We start from the raw sequence: 15,961 nt of genomic DNA, 5'->3' as shown, positions 1-15,961 counted from the left end.
CTGAGAAGCATTTATCCAGTTTCTGGAGAGTTTAGAGAAATGGGAACATTACTATAAAATTACTGCTTTCTTTACATTGTCACTGTGTTTTATCTGATTATTTTTGATATAATATTATAAACAGCTGTGAAAAGAATAAATCTTTTGAATCTCAAGGCTGAGCTGGTTTTTCACAGATCCACTGTCGAGAATCTTCACATGAGATATCATTCCATTTAGATGACTGATCACTTAAGATCTCGACACAGTCCTCTCCATTTTTATTATCAGGCTGATTTGATGCCCAGTACCTGGTGGCCCAACAAACAGAATCACGATACTGTTAATGTCAGACTTAAATTGGTCTTTTCAGCTACTTTAATGTTTTTAACTGTGCTGCTCTCATTAAAAACTAAAAGCTGCTCTGAATAAGTTGTTGTAAGATGTCATGAGTCTTTTAACACAGTATAATATTTGATCTTAATACTTTTAGTTTTTTCATAACACTGAACAAAATCTCAATATTTCTACACAAATCAAAATGTACAACAAGAGGAAAAGACACAGACTGATATTTACATCTAAATAGATTTTAATCTCACTACAAGTCAATTTGACAGCACAACCTGAATTTGTCAAGTATTAACTAACTTAACTATAAATCCACAACTACTAGGAGTCACATTATTTGCAGGGATATTTAAATTTAAAGAAGGTGAAGCACATTTCTGTCTTACGTCACAGTCAGTGGAGTTCCATCGACCCATTTCCAGGTTCCCTCTTTGTCTCTGTCAGTCAAACCAATCCAAGTGTTCTTGTTGCTCAATCCAGAGAGGAAGGTCTGGTTAAGAGAAACAAATGAAGTCACTGTATTTAATGTTCAAGTTTAAACCACATCACATGAACATGTATGTGTGTTCACAGACAGATGAGACATATCAATCAAATAATAATCAATCAAATGTTCAGTCACATTATCAGCTCACAAATAGAACCAAAAACACAGATATTACCAGTAAACCTTAATGAGAACATGTAAAAATGAACTTAAACTCAGACTAAATCCTCATCTGAATTTGTATGTGCACATTAAACATTATCATTCACTCCTTGTCAGACAAACATGAACACACACTTCACCTGTTCTTCAATACTGTCTATAACCACCAGATCTGCTCCTCTGGTTCTGCAGTCCTCTCTGCCTGTTGTCCAGGAACCACGTTCAGTGGAGAGGAAATAACAAGATGAGCATAACTTTGTCCATCCATCAGGACAAGTTGTCTCTGTAACACAAAACAACAAGAAATGAGTGAAGATGCAGCTACATCTACTGCTAAAGGAAGAAAGTGTGAGGTAAAACACAAAGTTGGATTTACAGTACATGATTCCAGTTTGAAATTAAATATCAAGTATCTTAACATTAGTAAATGAATATGACAAAACATGACTAATGCAACTATAGTGAGTTTGGGAAACATTTAGTTCACTGTAGAAACCCAAGCATGAATTAATCCTTAATAATCTTAACTGGATCATTGTGTTTGCAGTTATTTTCTTCATCATCATTGAGACACTATGTGCTTTGTCTCTCACTGACTCACTCTTTTTGGACAAACTCTGAAGATTATTGTTCTCTTCAGTCATCTCATTGAGATTGGTCTTCAGCTGGTCTCTCTCTTCAGTCAGGGAGGACACTGAGGTATAATCTGAAAGAATGAAGAGACATGTCTGTGAAACACAAAATAATAAATTCATTCACATAATATGATAATATTGGTATTTATGTTAAGTCCTGTGATCATGACTGATGTTCATAATTTAAAGATACAGAATGAACACCTTGCAAATATTTTTAATAGTAATGCACTTTACAACCAATCTTAATGTGAAGAGTTGTTAAAGCTTCTCGTCGTTCAGACTAACTGAACAGTACTGCCAGTAGTGCAATTTAGAAATATCTGAGTGAGGCTCGCCTTTGTAGCCAATCAGAGATTTCTACTATTCTGCTTGATGATTAAGATTTAGAAATTTTTATTATTGAAACTTCACAACAATAAGTTAAGTTAGAGTCCAGAACAGGGAGAGGGATGTCTACGTGGAGCACAGTGGGTTTATTTGAAGTCTAATGTTGTATCTTGTAGTTCCAGTAAATATCTGTTCCTGAAAATCATTGGTTGACTTTATGTTAACTTATGACATGAACACTCACAGTAGACACGGAGGCCGATGAGTCCAGTCAGTAGGAAAACACTCAGCAGCACCAGAGACAGAAAATCAGCAACAGGACGTCTCCTCTCTGAGCTCCTGGAACCTGAACAGAGACCAGATCAGTTAATATAATCAATGATACAGAAGTAATAATAGATGAGAACAGATTTATTAACAGCTCAGTGTGATAAAACATTTGTACCTGTCTGATCTGTCGATGGTCTTAAATGATGAGATTTATCATCTTCAGCATTGTTATAAATTTCTTCCATTGCTCATTAGATGGTCAAATATCTCCTGGAAGATCAGCTCTGCAGCACAGACTGAAGAATGAGTGAAGCAGAAGTTGTGTTTATTTCAGTCTCTTGATGTTTTATCTTCTGAGGAAGTGACAAGTTTGAAATATGACAGAAGGACTAAAGCGCCCTCTTCTGTTGGTATCTGTAGGATGTTGTGTTGTGTAAATTCAGCATCTTTTGCTTGTTGACAACATGAAGATATAGATTAGTGCGGTGAACACAGATCAACACACAGAGTGCCATCAAGCTTCATTAAAAAACACTGAAACTCACATTGGGTTCTGCTCTGAGGATCAACTCTGACCTGCTTGTTGGAGGATTAAGAAGTTAAAGACACTTTAAAAGTTTTGAATTTAACTCATGTTTATATGGAAAGTCACAACGAGTTTAATATTTTATATAAAACAAAATTAAATAGACTCACAGTAAAAACTTTATTCTAATATACTGAAGAGTTAATAATCAGTGAAGAGCTGAACTTCACTAACATCCTTTTCTGGGTACAAGCTGCTGCACTGTTCCATCTCTAGGCTACAACAGAAGGTGGCGACAAAGATCACTCAGCAACAACAAGAGAAACTGATGAGAACAAACTAAGTAGAGCAGGAGCTACTGTAATATTATAACAAAGTATTGGTCGCCTGACAGATAATTTTAGTTTTTAAATCACATGTGGAGAAAAATAATCAGAATCTTCACTGAAAAATAACATCGACACAGACTGATAAGAACGAACTGTAATAATCCACTACTCTCACTCTCTCAGACAAAACTCTTTCTGTCATCGCTTCAGATTCAATTATGAAATTAAAATTGAAATACAAATTTGCAAAATACCAACTTGACCCTAGACAACACTGAAATATGTCCCACAGACAGATAAAACTAAAGGTAGAGTTGTTTGTTTGGGGTCCTGTAGTATAAAGAGAATGATGTATACCACCACCATCACCAGTGTGAACATCAGTGTTTAGTTGGAAAGGTCATTCTTCCTGAATTCATGTTTGATATATTCACCTTTTGTTGCTCCATTTCTGTTTTTCTAGGTGTTTTTTTGTTTAAATAGTTAAAATAATATAATACAAATTAGAAAAAACTGAACATTCTTGACATCTTTTAAAACTTAAATGTAAATGATGACTCTTCTGTTCATCTTTTTCAGTTCCCTTAAACTTCAGCAGAAAATCAGGTCCTGGTATTAACAAAAAAGATTTAGTATTATTAAATTGTGGCAACTCTCGTCTGTGAACTTTTCATTTGCTGTTATAGAGAAAATTAGCATATTCTTGTTCATGCTAATGTTTATACTACAAATATATTCAACCAAAAATATTCAGGTTATGTCAATAACACTTCACACAAACATTGAAACTGACAACTTTTATAACTTTTTATTATTTCATGTTAAATCTCTTTAAAACAAAGAGCTCCTAACTTAACATGGTTTGGTCTTAGATTTATACTTGATCTAATTAGCACGGTGATCAGGACACAATCTTCAACTAACATTTTACTGAATTCAATGTTGACACACAGTTTGAAATACTGCTCTTTGCTGTAAGTACAGGCTTTTTAAAAATATCCTGAAAAATAAACGTATATGCTAACAAAAGCAAACTATCGATGATGTAGTCAGCAAATATCACATCTGTCTTAACTTGATCGTCTTATTTTAACACAGTAAAACATACAGTAAATACAATAAAAGCAACTCATCTTATTATTTTTAAATTAAGGCATTAAGCATTTCTGAGAAGCTTAAGTTGCTTTTCTCTCACTGTCTGACATTAAATCAGACTAAACCTTTTCTGTTTAAGATCAGTTAGTATTACCAACTTGACTTCAGCTTTTACAGCATGTTCATCTCCGGGACTCAGAACCTGTCTTCTTCCTAAACATTGTTATGGCTGGACACTACCACGGTCTTTATACTTGCATAAAGTAATAACTTGGCAGTAACGATTTCATGAATTTCTTTACAATTCAATCATAACTATTAGAGAAAAAAACTGATCAGATCTTTCCTGCATACGGTTTTGATGGTCTCATTTGTACAACAACTTTAGATTTATTTGTAAGACCACCAAGCACTTAGACTGCTTCCTTCCCGTTGATCATTCTGAATTAATTTCAGTAATGAATTCCTCTAAACCATCAACATGTCTCTTAGAGCCCATCCCGACTAGACTCCTCAAAGGTGTCTTACCTTTACCTTTAGGCTACATACCAAAGGCTTTTAAGGTTGCTATAGTCAAACCTCTGCTCAAAAAGTCTACTCTGGACTCAGGGGTTTTAGTAAATTATAAAACAATATCCAATCTACCCTTTACCAAAAAAAAAAACATTTTTGAAAAGATGGATTCTTAGCAATTATGTGACCACATGCGCAGAAATAACTTGTATGAAGATTTCCAGGATTTAGAGTACATCATAGTACAGAAACAGCACTGGTAAAGATTACTAATTATCTTCTATTAGCATCAGACAATGGACTACTCTCTATACTCGTCTTGTTACATCTTAGTGCTGCATTCGACATCATAGATCACAACATTTTATTACACAGACTGGAACATGTCATTAGGGTTAAAGAAACAGCACTAGAGTGGTTTAAATAATATCTATCACATAGATTCCAGTTTGTACATGTTAATGACGAATCTTTCATGCACAGCAAAGTTAGCTATGGAGTTCCACAGGGTTCTGTGCCCGGCCCGATTCTTTTCACTCTATATATGTCCCCCGTAGGCAATATTATTAGGAAACACTCTCAAAATTTCCATTGCTATGCAGATGATACCCACCTATACCTATCTATGAAACCAGAAGAAACTGGTCAATCAGTCAAACTTCAAGCATGCTTAAAAGACATAAAGGCCTGGATGTCCTGGATGTTATTTTGTTTTCTCAGCGACACTAAGTCTAACCACATTCTCACCCTTGATGACTTATTGGCCTCAAGTAACATATTCCTCTGTCCAGCTAACACACTGTGTAGTGGGTGGGAGGGATTGTCCAGAATTGAGAGAAGTTTGGACAGCATCCTCCTCTCAGCTACAACATGTAGAGGGTCCAGCTCCACCCCCAGAACAGAGCCAGCCCTCCTGATCAGTTTGTTCAGCCTGTTAGTGTCTGCCACCTTCATGTTGCCGCCCCAGCACACCACAGCATAGAAGATGACACTGGAACTACAGACTCATAAAACATTTACAGCATATTGCTGCAGACATTGAAGGACCTGAGTCTCTGAGCCTTTTTGTACAGTGCTGCTGAGTTCTTAGCCCAGTCCAGTTTGCTGTCCAGGTACACTCCAAGGTATTTGTACTACTTGGTTTGATACTCAGTACTCAGACCTCCACCTCCTCCTCCTCCCCCTGTATAGAGAGAGGGATGACAAGACTCCCAGATTTCCTGAAGTCCATCACCAGCTCCTTTGTTTTATTGATGTTCAGTTGAAGGTAGTTGAGTCCACCACTCCCAAGATTTCTCTCCCAGCAGTGCAGGCCTGATGGTGTTAAATGCACTGGAGAAATCGAAAAACATGATCCTCACTAAGCCTCCAGGCTTGTGATGGAGCAGATGTATGATGGCGTCATCCACGCCAACTTGGGGTTGATGGGCAAACTGGAGGGGTTCAAGTGAGGGTTTGACCAGATGTCGGAGGGACTCCAGGATCAGTCTTTCAAAAGTTCTTTCCTTCATGATGTGTGATGTCAGAGCCACTGCTCTGTAGCCTTTGAGGACTCTAAGACGTGGTGTCTTGTTCACAGGAACTAGGCACGACTTTTTACCACCCAAGAGGAACTCTCTGCAGATGCAGGCTGAGGTTGAAGATGTGTTGGAGAACAACGCAGAAAAAGCAGGTTTTTATGATCACTAGAGGGTTTGTAGGATGGTACAGGGAATAGATTAGGAAGCAGGAAGGAGAACCAAGATGGCGTTCATTGCAATACAGGGTGCTGAACACAAAAACACAAGTGAGCAAGTACAAAGAAACAGGGCAATAAATGAAAATCAAGGATTTATAAACTAGATTTAAGAGTGAGGGACAAAAAGCGCAGTGGATACTAGAAAATAAAGAACAAAAAAAGGCTCACAACAATAGTCCATGAGCCAGGCGAAGAGCAAGTCAGGGACAGGACACAACACAAAGATTCACACAAAAACAAGGGATTAAACAAGGAATGAAATAAAGGACCAGGTCCAAGTCCAGGTGAGGACATGGTTAGAAGGCAGGGTGGGCGGCTGGAGAGTAGTGTGGAAACTGACTACCTGGCAAAGTGTAGATGAACAGGATGGTGTCTATAGAGGGAAATAACAAGACACAGGTGAAAATAATATAGGTGATAAGTGAAGTGGGAGACAAAAACATGATAGGGAACAGGAAGTAACCAAAATAAAAGCACAGAACTGGAAACGGGGTCAGGACCGTGACAAGAATGCGTTTGCACAGACTAAAAACTGGATTATTAAAAGATATGTGAAAATTCCTTTATTTTATCATTTCAAACTCTTTGCTGAACACAAACACTGAACCTGTTCTTTGGTTCTGTCTATGACCACCAGGTCTGCTCTATTACTGCAGAACTCGTTGCTTTCTGTCCAGGATGTAAACTGACTGGAGAAGAAATAACAGGAACAGCTGAACATTTTACATCCTGCAGGACAAGTTTTATCTAGAATTAAAAACAAAACCATAAACTCACTCAGTCAAGGGAAAAACTGCTTTTTAGTGTCCAGTTCTGACTAAATGATGGTTTTCTTTAGTTATTTCACTGAGGCTGGCATCAGTATAATTTTCTTCAATCAGCCTAAACAAACATCTGAAGCTCCTGAAAACCACAAATTCACTTTAGCAATATTGTAAGAACATGAACACCCTCAGTGGACAACGAGTCCAATGAGTCCATCTAACAGGAAAAGACTCAGCAGCACCAGAAACAGAAAAACACAGTTCCATGAAATCTTCTTTTGGCACCTGAAGATTAATAAGATAAGGTTCTTACCTGTCTGATATAAAAGTCTTGAGTGAACAGACCTGTCATGGTCAACATTTATATATAATTCCTCCATTGCTAATAATATGGGCAAATTGGAAAACCTGGAAAGTTACAAACTGCAGAACATCTGAGAGTTTCACTGGGGTCTTACTGCGACACCTTCAGAATTTGATGGCCTCCATCAAATTCTGTTTAGGTGAATTTGATAGAGGCCAACTCTCTGCTAAGCAGCATTATCATTGCGGACACTCGACTGTGATCCTGAAGAAATTAAACTTTTTATTCTGTCATACTCTTGCAGTCATTCTGCCCCCCACTGTTGCCACCTTATGAGGGCTTGTTGCATTGCATGCAAAGTCTGTTATGCAGACTAATGACAGAGTCATATCTGTCGGAAGAACAGTCCACATAAGAGTACAAACAAACTTTTGTCTTGATTATTTCCCAAACTGTCATTGTGCTGCCTTCAGTGTTTCAAAATAAAATTTGACATGTGAATTGTCATTGAGCTTTTGAACGTTTATGTCTGTTACTACGACAAGTTCCACTGATGGAGAACTACAGTTTATTTACACTGCAAAACTCACAAGTACCTGGTACCAAAAGAAAGTAAAATTCTATAAGTAAAAATCTGCCGATATTAACAAATCAGGTTTTAAAAAACAGACCATGTGGTGATGATGGCAGAGTGTTCACCACCTAACTTGGTTGCAGAAAGAGCAATTTGCACTCTGAGCAACACCCTGTTTGGTGTGAATTCTGTATAGCTATGCACAATAAGCTGTGCCAGATGCACAGTAAATGATGAACGTTGGTGTCAGTTCTTTTAAACCACACCAGGAAATCCCATCTAAAAGTAGTTTGTGTTGCCACCAGTCATCCCACTTGAAACAGCTATTTTCAGGATTTAGATCAGCTAAATCCTCAGTGAATAACAGCAGGTGCAGAACAGAGGTGCGAGCAGAGGGGAGGCAGAGCACACTGCACAGGTTTTTGGTTTGTTGGCAGACATCTTGCAGACAATGTAAAAACATGATGGATATTCTTTACTCCAATACCTGTAATTGTCTGATACAGAGGTACAAACCACAAAATCTGTAAGGCCTTTATACATTTGACATCTTTCTGGAACATTTCAACTGTTTAAGGACCCGGGTGAAAACATGATGCACTCTGCAGTGGAACTTTAAATGCTGAGTTTAAATGAGTTTAAATCACAACAAAGTTTCTGTGTACAGCTGCAATTTTATTTGGTTTGGTTATATCGTACACTCAGTATGCTGTCTCCTTATTTTTTTGAGCATGACTTTTTTCACAGACCCATGGTAAAGAAGCTTCACATGAAAGATCGTTCCAACTGGATGTTCCAGCTTCTCTTATGTGGACACAGTCCTCTTCTCCAAATTGTGGATCTCCATTTCCATTATCTGGCTGCGGTGCCGACCAGTACCTGGTCCAATAAAAAGAAACACGACAATGTTAATGTTTTACTTCTCATCCAAATGATCCAGGAGTTTGCATTAGTCACTAATTTCCAGTGGTGACATAAGTTGTCATAAGCCTTTAATTTACAATAACAGGGAAAGACCTAGACGCTGATATTGGACACTCCTGTCTTTAATCTGCTAATTTCAAAAAGTCAATTTCACAGCACATGTTGTATTTGTCATCTGTTAATTAACATCATTACTGATCCACAGTTTCTAAAAGTCACATTATATTTAGGGAATCTGGATTTAAACAAGGTGAAGCACATTTCCTTCTTACTTCACAGTCAGTGGTGTTCCATCAACCCATTTCCAGGTTCCCTCTTTGTCTCTGTCACTCAAACCGATCCAAGTGTTCATGTTGGTGAATTCAGAGAGGAAAGACTGTTCAACAAAAACAAAAGAAAGTCACTGTAATTATATTCTTACTTTAAACATATTACAGAGGAGACACACTTTCAAGCTAAATATCTGATGACAAGCTGCTGAAAAGGTGAAAACAATCAAAGGTTTAAATGTAATAATCATGTCAGATCAGATTTATTACCTGTTCTTCATCACTGTCTATGACCACCAGATCTGCTCCTCTGTCTCTGCAGTCCTGTCTGCCTTTTGTCCAAGAACCAGATCCTTCATAGAGGAAGTAACAGGAACACCTGAATATATTCCATCCTGTAGGACAAGGTGAATCTGTAACAAAAAACAACTGACATCGGAGATCAGACAACATACACATGTAGAAAACGGTCAAGATCTAACTCTACTGCAAAACAAAGACGTTTAAGGTAAAACATGCAAATCTAGAAAATATGTTTTACTAAATAACTAATGTTGATAATGACCAGTCTGTTTGCAGCTATTTATTTCCTGAAATCAATAGAGATGGAAAATGGAGCCTTGTATATCTGTACTCACTCTTTTTGTACAAACTCAGAAGCTTATTGTTCTCTTTAGTCATTTCATTGAGGTTGGTCTTTAGATGGTCTCTCTCTTTAGTCATTACAGTGAGGCTGGTCTTCAGCTGGTCTCGCTCTTCAGTCATTTCAGTGAGGCTGGTCTTCAGCTGGTCTCTCCCTTTAGTCATTTCAGTGAGGCTGGTCTTCAGCTGGTCTCTCCCTTTAGTCATTTCAGTGAGGTTGGTCTTCAGCTGGTCTCTCTCTTGCATCAGGGAAGACATGTTGTTATTACTGGCCTGGAGATCGGCTTTGATAGCAGTTGCACCACGTACTCACCATGAGTCATGGTCTGAAATAAAAAAGGGACATATCTATGAAACATAAATGATATGAAACCATATCATGTAATATTACAACATTACAAAAGGTTTTCTAATTTTGTCCCATGACCAGAACTGACTGTCAATGCATTAAGCATTTCTATTCAAACTTAGACTTTTACTACAGGAAGTGCATTTTTCTGTTATTTACGTGGTCTCCTGGAGCTTCATGCACCACATACAGCACGATCACTTCTGCTACTAATAATAATTCTATCACATCAAAAGAAAAGGAAATGCTAGGTTCACATGACTCATAATCTGTCATGTTAAGTGCCTGTTTTTTTAATACTGGCTGCACACATTCTTCCTGCTGACATTTTAAGTTTTCTAAATTGTAGTAAATGTTGTATTTTTACTACATCAACACAACCAAAACTTTACCTTCATAAACATGAGAGGCTAGAAAAAAAGATCCACACTCATCTGAATGAAACCAGAATGACACAAATACCTAATAATCTACCACATCTTTCATAGTAAATTAATAGTCCTGAAAGTCATAAGTTGACTCTGATCATAACTTTTAAAAAACAGACTCACGGCGGAAAAATGCTCAGCAGCCCCAGACAGAGAACAACAGTCCAGTGAAATCTCCTCCCTGAGCTTTTGGGACCTGGACAAAGAAAAAATTAATTTATATTAGTAATAAAAGATGATAGTACAGATTTATTTTCTGTTCGGTGTGACAGCATCTGTCTGATAAAACATTCCTACTTGTCTGATTTGTTGAAGATGTTGTGTAAACTGACTTATCCTGTTCAACATTAATGTATATTTCCTCCATCAGGTGGTCAGATCTGCTGCACAGACAGCAACACACATAAAGAATGATCAAAGGTTCACTGGCTTCAGTCTGTGGCTGTGCGAGCTGCAGAGGAAATGGGGAGTTTCAGTGGTTTGGCTCATGCTTCCTCAAGCAAACATACTATAAGACACAGCAAAGATACTGTAAGACACAGATACTTTGTCATGTATCTGTACTTTTTATCTTTTTTGACCATTGCTGTCTTGTTTTCCTCATTTAATCTCTTTGTGGTCTTTTCTTTCTGGTTTTGTTTTTTTTGGTGAATTTTTGTGTTATGTTTTTAGTCATGTTCTGTTCTTGCTCATTTTGTTCATATGTTTTAGTAGGTGCATGTGTTTTTTGTGTCTTAATGGTAATTTGTTTTTCAAACAGGTAATTTATGGCATCCTGAGTCTGTGCCCATTAGGCTCATCAGATAGTTTTGTCTTTACCCACATCTGAGATGGTATCTTCTTTGTTAATATGTTAAAAGACAAACAGCTTTACATGTCACTTAGATAACATAACTGTGTTTTTTAATATTCTGCAAACAATTGAACTGACCCACATATCAGACTACATATCTGTAATGAAGCAACATGCACTTCAAGACAGAAATGAAAAACAAAAGTCTGCCCACTTTATTTTTTAACTGACTCAAAGAATATTTAAATAGAAGAAGTCAAGAATGGATGAATCCAGGTTGCAGAGGTCACAGTTCCTCCTATTCCTAAACTATTTGTCTTTTTTGAGCATGGGAATGCACACATTTATCCTTATGTTGGTATCGGGTAGATATTTTACTGATACACTGCTGCACATAATAATTAACTTTAACTTGCAGGGTGTATCATGAAGTGTTACCAGAATTACAGTTGATGTGATGCACTGTGGGGTAAAATCACAAAATAGCCCAAATAGTAAATGTTGCTGTTTATATCACATCATTTATTCATTTCTTCATGACAGAGGCAGTGACCATACTTATGCATAATCATCACTTCTACTGTAAAAACATGATCAAATGTATGATATGAAAGCTTCACCAATGTTACAATATTTTTTCACAGATCCATTTCAGAGCATTGTTACAGGACAGGTCATTCCAGTCTTGAAGCTGAACTCTGATATGTCCACAGTCCTCTCCCCCAGTACCTAAGAGTTTAATGAACAAAAGAAACATCACACTAATGATGTTTTAACAGACATAAACACAGATCCTCAGTAGCACTTTATGTTCTGTATGTTGCCCTTTGCATTACGTGTTTTCTGCAGTAATAAAAGGACTGATGGGCAGAGTGAGACAAAAGCGTCAGTGAGAGAATGTAGAGGATTGTTATCAGACATATTATTTATTAGAAGTAGCCATGAACCATTTGTAGTTCAGTAGGCGAGAGAGTGGCATAAAAATAGCAAGCAAACACTTTAACTGTGACACTCCATCTGATCTGGACATGTGTCCATGATACCGAGTTGTGGAGTTCCCGGACAACTGTTGTCACAGTTACTCCTAAATGACAGCAGTGACACAGGCAGAGTTACACAGTGACACTGTGAGTTAACAGCCATTTTAGCAGCTCTGTGAGTTTCCACAGAGTTAAAGTGGTGATCAGAACAAAATAATGTACATTTGACACAGTTTCAGCTTTTATTGCCTTTGTCTGTGTGTCTCTGCTCTGATTTGGTTGATGTGTTTTCCTGTGCATTTTCCGTGCATTATGAAACTGTTTAATTTTCTGTTTTTTAAGGTTTTAACCTTACTTCACAGTAAGTGGAGAGCCATCAATCCATTTCCAAGTGTTCTCCTTTTCTGTTCTGTTCTGTTTAAGATCACCAAAACAAAACCACATATATTCTACTTTTAACTGCAATATATGTACATTTAGGGTGAAAGAGACATTATCAATCAATCAGTCAATAAACTGCCACAACGGTATTTGCGGGTTTTACACTGACCTGCCAGGAACAAAATGTTCAATGTGCAACAAAAATGCTGTACCTGTTCTTCAGCGCTGCCTATGACCACTAGATCTGCTTCTTTTTTCTTGCAGTCCTCTTGAGCTGTTGTCCAAGAACCAGACTTATTGGAGTGAAAATAACAGGAACATCCGAATATCTTCCATCCTGCAGGGCAGGTTTTCTCTGCAGCAGAGAACAAAAGAATCATCATCACTTTATTTGCCAAATGTGTCGTGTTTACATGAAGTTGACTCTGTGATATGACTTAATGAAATATGGAAATGAAGAGTCAACAGATTCAACAGAGACCAACTAGAAAAATGTAGTAGAACATACAAAATGTAAATATAAGTTAGTGTGTATGTGCTTTATTTGCTGTTGCATTGATTTTGGTTGGTTGGATCCTCACAGTATGAACTATATGGCCTTCTGTGTTAGTGCAGACATTGGAAAACAGTCAAGATGCAACTCTACTGCCAAACAAAGACTTTGAGGTAAAACATGCAAATTTGGAAAAGATGTTTTACTGAATAACTAATGTTGATAATAACTTAACTAGTGTGATTGCAGTTATTTATTTTCTGGGTTTAAAAAAGATAGAAAATGGAGCCTTGCATGTCTGTACTCACTCTTTTTGTACAAACTCTGAAGCTTATTGTGCTCTTCAGTCATTTCAGTGAGGTTGGTCTTCAGCTCGTCTCTCTCTTGCATCAGAGCAAACAGTTTGTTATTACTGGCTTGGACTGAGCCATGGCCTGAAATAATGAAGAGACGTGTGTGAAACAAATAACACCATGTGCAGTTAGTTATGTAATATTAGTAAGGCTATAATAAAATATGTTTATTCAATCCTTTAGACACCTTATGGAGAATTAAACAATCATCACATATCAGCTACTTTGAAATACATGCCAACCATCAAGTGCTATAGTAACCTTAGTAAAGTAATAACACACTTGCATGGCTGCGTCACTGAGACATCATGTCAGAATTTAATTTTAGTTGAAGTTCCTGCTTGTCTGGCCCTAATATCTGCATGCATTTGTCATGTTGAAATCTCTGCTTTATGTTTTATTTCAGTTTAGATTAAAGCATTTTCAGTTTTCTCAAAAGTTTTAAAAATCATGAAACATTTGAGAAAAGCCTAGCATGTAAGACCAACACATATTAAAAGCTTAAACAAACATATAAAACAGCTTTTAGAGTAATATAAGGTTCCAAAAATTCAAAAATTCAGTTTATTTGTACATGTTCCAAATCATAACTGCATCATCTCAAAGCATTTCACATAACAAGGGGAGAACATTATAAAGTTATATAAAATCCTGAAAATCGACATAATTATTATCTTATGAAAACTAGACTCACAGTGGACGCGGATGCCGATGCACCCAGCCAGCAAGAAAACACTCAGCAGCCCCAGAATGACAATGACAGCTCTATAACATTTTCTCTCTGAGCTCTTTGGACCTAAACAGAGTTATACACACAGTGGAACATCAGTTGAACATAGATGTTTTCACAGTTCGACACAGTTTTTACCTGTCTGATGTCTAGAAGGTTCTGAGTCAACAGACTTCTCGAAGTCCACATTGCTATAGATTTCCTCCATTGTTCATAAGATGGCCGATGATTTCCTAAATGGTCAGTTCTGCTGCACAGACTGCAGTAAATGCACATAATGTTAAAACCCTTTGATTTCAGGAAGCTGAGCTGCTGAGGAAATGACAAGTTTGTGGGCAGTTATAAGACATACCATGCTGCAACCACAGAACACTGAAGCACTTAGTTCTGTCTTTTATGAGGTACAATTTTTATTCATGATAAAAAAATCAATAGAAAACAAAGTCACGTTTAGTCTAGCCACCATGACACAATGTTACTAGAACCGAGTGGTTTTATTGTTGACAGAATGAGAACCTAGAATGACCTCTTTGTGGTTATGTGCCACCACCATCCATTGATGTTGTAGCTGACATGCATTCAACAAGTCTTAGAAAACCTAGTGCATCACAGCTTGTTGTGTATTGGGAGAAATCTCAGCCCATCAATGCCACTAAAACAAGTTCACTTTAGTTTATAGATAAAAAAAAAATCACAAAAGATCAAATATTGTTTGCAGCTGCAATAGATTATCGATTAAAGAACTTGAGAGTGTGCTTTAGGCACTTTTTGTAGCACTGAATCATACTCAAATAAAAATAATAAGAGGAGAAGAGGAAGTAAAACTAGCAGATCACTTACTTTTCGTGTTGCTACTTAAGTGTTAGCAGCTGAGCAGTGAGGAAGTTACTTAAAGCATAGACTGAAAATAGCACTTTTGGATTAACATGAAAATAATGCACGTTTTGTTGTAATTATGATAAGTCAGTTTACTTTAAATATTTACTCATGTCAACTAGCAAACCCACTCGCAGAAGGACAACAAATGCAGAGTGAGAGTTCCCACAAAAGATTAACAGGTATGATAACAACAAACGCAGCTAACACTGGAACAAAGAAGAAAACAAAACAGCATACACCGGAAAAAATACAAAGCTTAGGCTAATAATGACAAACAAACTAACTGCACTTAATTTACAAACCGTGGATCAAAACTTCTTCTTCTCTGAGGTTTTAAGGCAGCCGGCATCCAAAAATGTTTCATTGCTGCCATCTGTAGGAAAATTATTGCGTTGCCTTTTTCAAATTCTCTTTATGACCCATATACATGGGTGAACCCAGGGTATTGCTTTTCCACATGCTCATAGAAATTGATTAAATTAAATCCCCAATTTCCCTTTCCTGTGTAATCCCTAATACATATGTGTCAAACTCACGGTCCACGGGCCACATCCGGCCCGGTGTGTAGGATGCCAAGTAATGTTCAACCATATCGGCACAACGGTGTCCGCAAATACGCACGTTGCTGATAAACTGAGTTCTCACGGAGCTTTGGTGACTTTGACGAACAAGAAAAGAATTTT

At 37.2% G+C, this 15,961-nt stretch overlaps 2 protein-coding genes across 2 annotated transcripts; both read right to left on the bottom strand.

The window, feature by feature from the left end:
• Positions 1–127: 127 nt before the first annotated feature.
• LOC113173464 (CD209 antigen-like) lies at positions 128–10,517 on the bottom strand. Its single transcript, XM_026376876.1, has 10 exons — positions 10,499–10,517; positions 10,092–10,176; positions 9,889–9,986; positions 9,521–9,663; positions 9,254–9,357; positions 8,794–8,936; positions 2,189–2,290; positions 1,573–1,685; positions 717–820; positions 128–290 (listed from the first exon to the last, which is right to left on the bottom strand). The coding sequence occupies exons 1-10, from the start codon at positions 10,515–10,517 to the stop codon at positions 152–154; spliced, it is 1,050 nt and encodes a 349-aa protein (XP_026232661.1). The 3' UTR covers positions 128–151.
• A 1,619-nt stretch (positions 10,518–12,136) lies between these two features.
• LOC113173463 (CD209 antigen-like protein A) lies at positions 12,137–14,607 on the bottom strand. Its single transcript, XM_026376875.1, has 6 exons — positions 14,538–14,607; positions 14,364–14,465; positions 13,625–13,750; positions 13,036–13,178; positions 12,798–12,856; positions 12,137–12,191 (listed from the first exon to the last, which is right to left on the bottom strand). Exons 1-6 carry the CDS (start codon positions 14,605–14,607, stop codon positions 12,137–12,139), a joined length of 555 nt encoding a protein of 184 aa, XP_026232660.1.
• Between the last annotated feature and the right edge of the window lie 1,354 nt (positions 14,608–15,961).

The sequence above is a fragment of the Anabas testudineus genome, chromosome 21 (genome assembly GCF_900324465.2).
Source record: "Anabas testudineus chromosome 21, fAnaTes1.2, whole genome shotgun sequence".
In the NCBI taxonomy this organism is placed as follows: domain Eukaryota; kingdom Metazoa; phylum Chordata; class Actinopteri; order Anabantiformes; family Anabantidae; genus Anabas; species Anabas testudineus.
This window is presented reverse-complemented; position numbering and strand designations above follow the sequence as displayed.

Bases quoted from the DNA above. Each gene is read 5' to 3' on its own strand.
- LOC113173464 (XM_026376876.1), bottom strand. The intron at 9,358-9,520 runs GTAATAAATCTG...TTTGTTGAACAG, and splicing joins TAGACAGTGATGAAGAACAG to TCTTTCCTCTCTGAATTCAC. The intron at 2,291-8,793 runs GTCATGCTCAAA...GTCTCTGTTCAG, and splicing joins ACCATGGGTCTGTGAAAAAA to GTTCCAGGAGCTCAGAGAGG.
- LOC113173463 (XM_026376875.1), bottom strand. From the start codon at position 14,607: ATGGAGGAAATCTATAGCAATGTGGACTTCGAGAAGTCTGTTGACTCA. The intron at 13,751-14,363 runs GTGAGTCTAGTT...TCATTATTTCAG, and splicing joins CATCGGCATCCGCGTCCACT to GCCATGGCTCAGTCCAAGCC. The intron at 12,857-13,035 runs GTACAGCATTTT...GATCTTAAACAG, and splicing joins TAGGCAGCGCTGAAGAACAG to AACAGAACAGAAAAGGAGAA.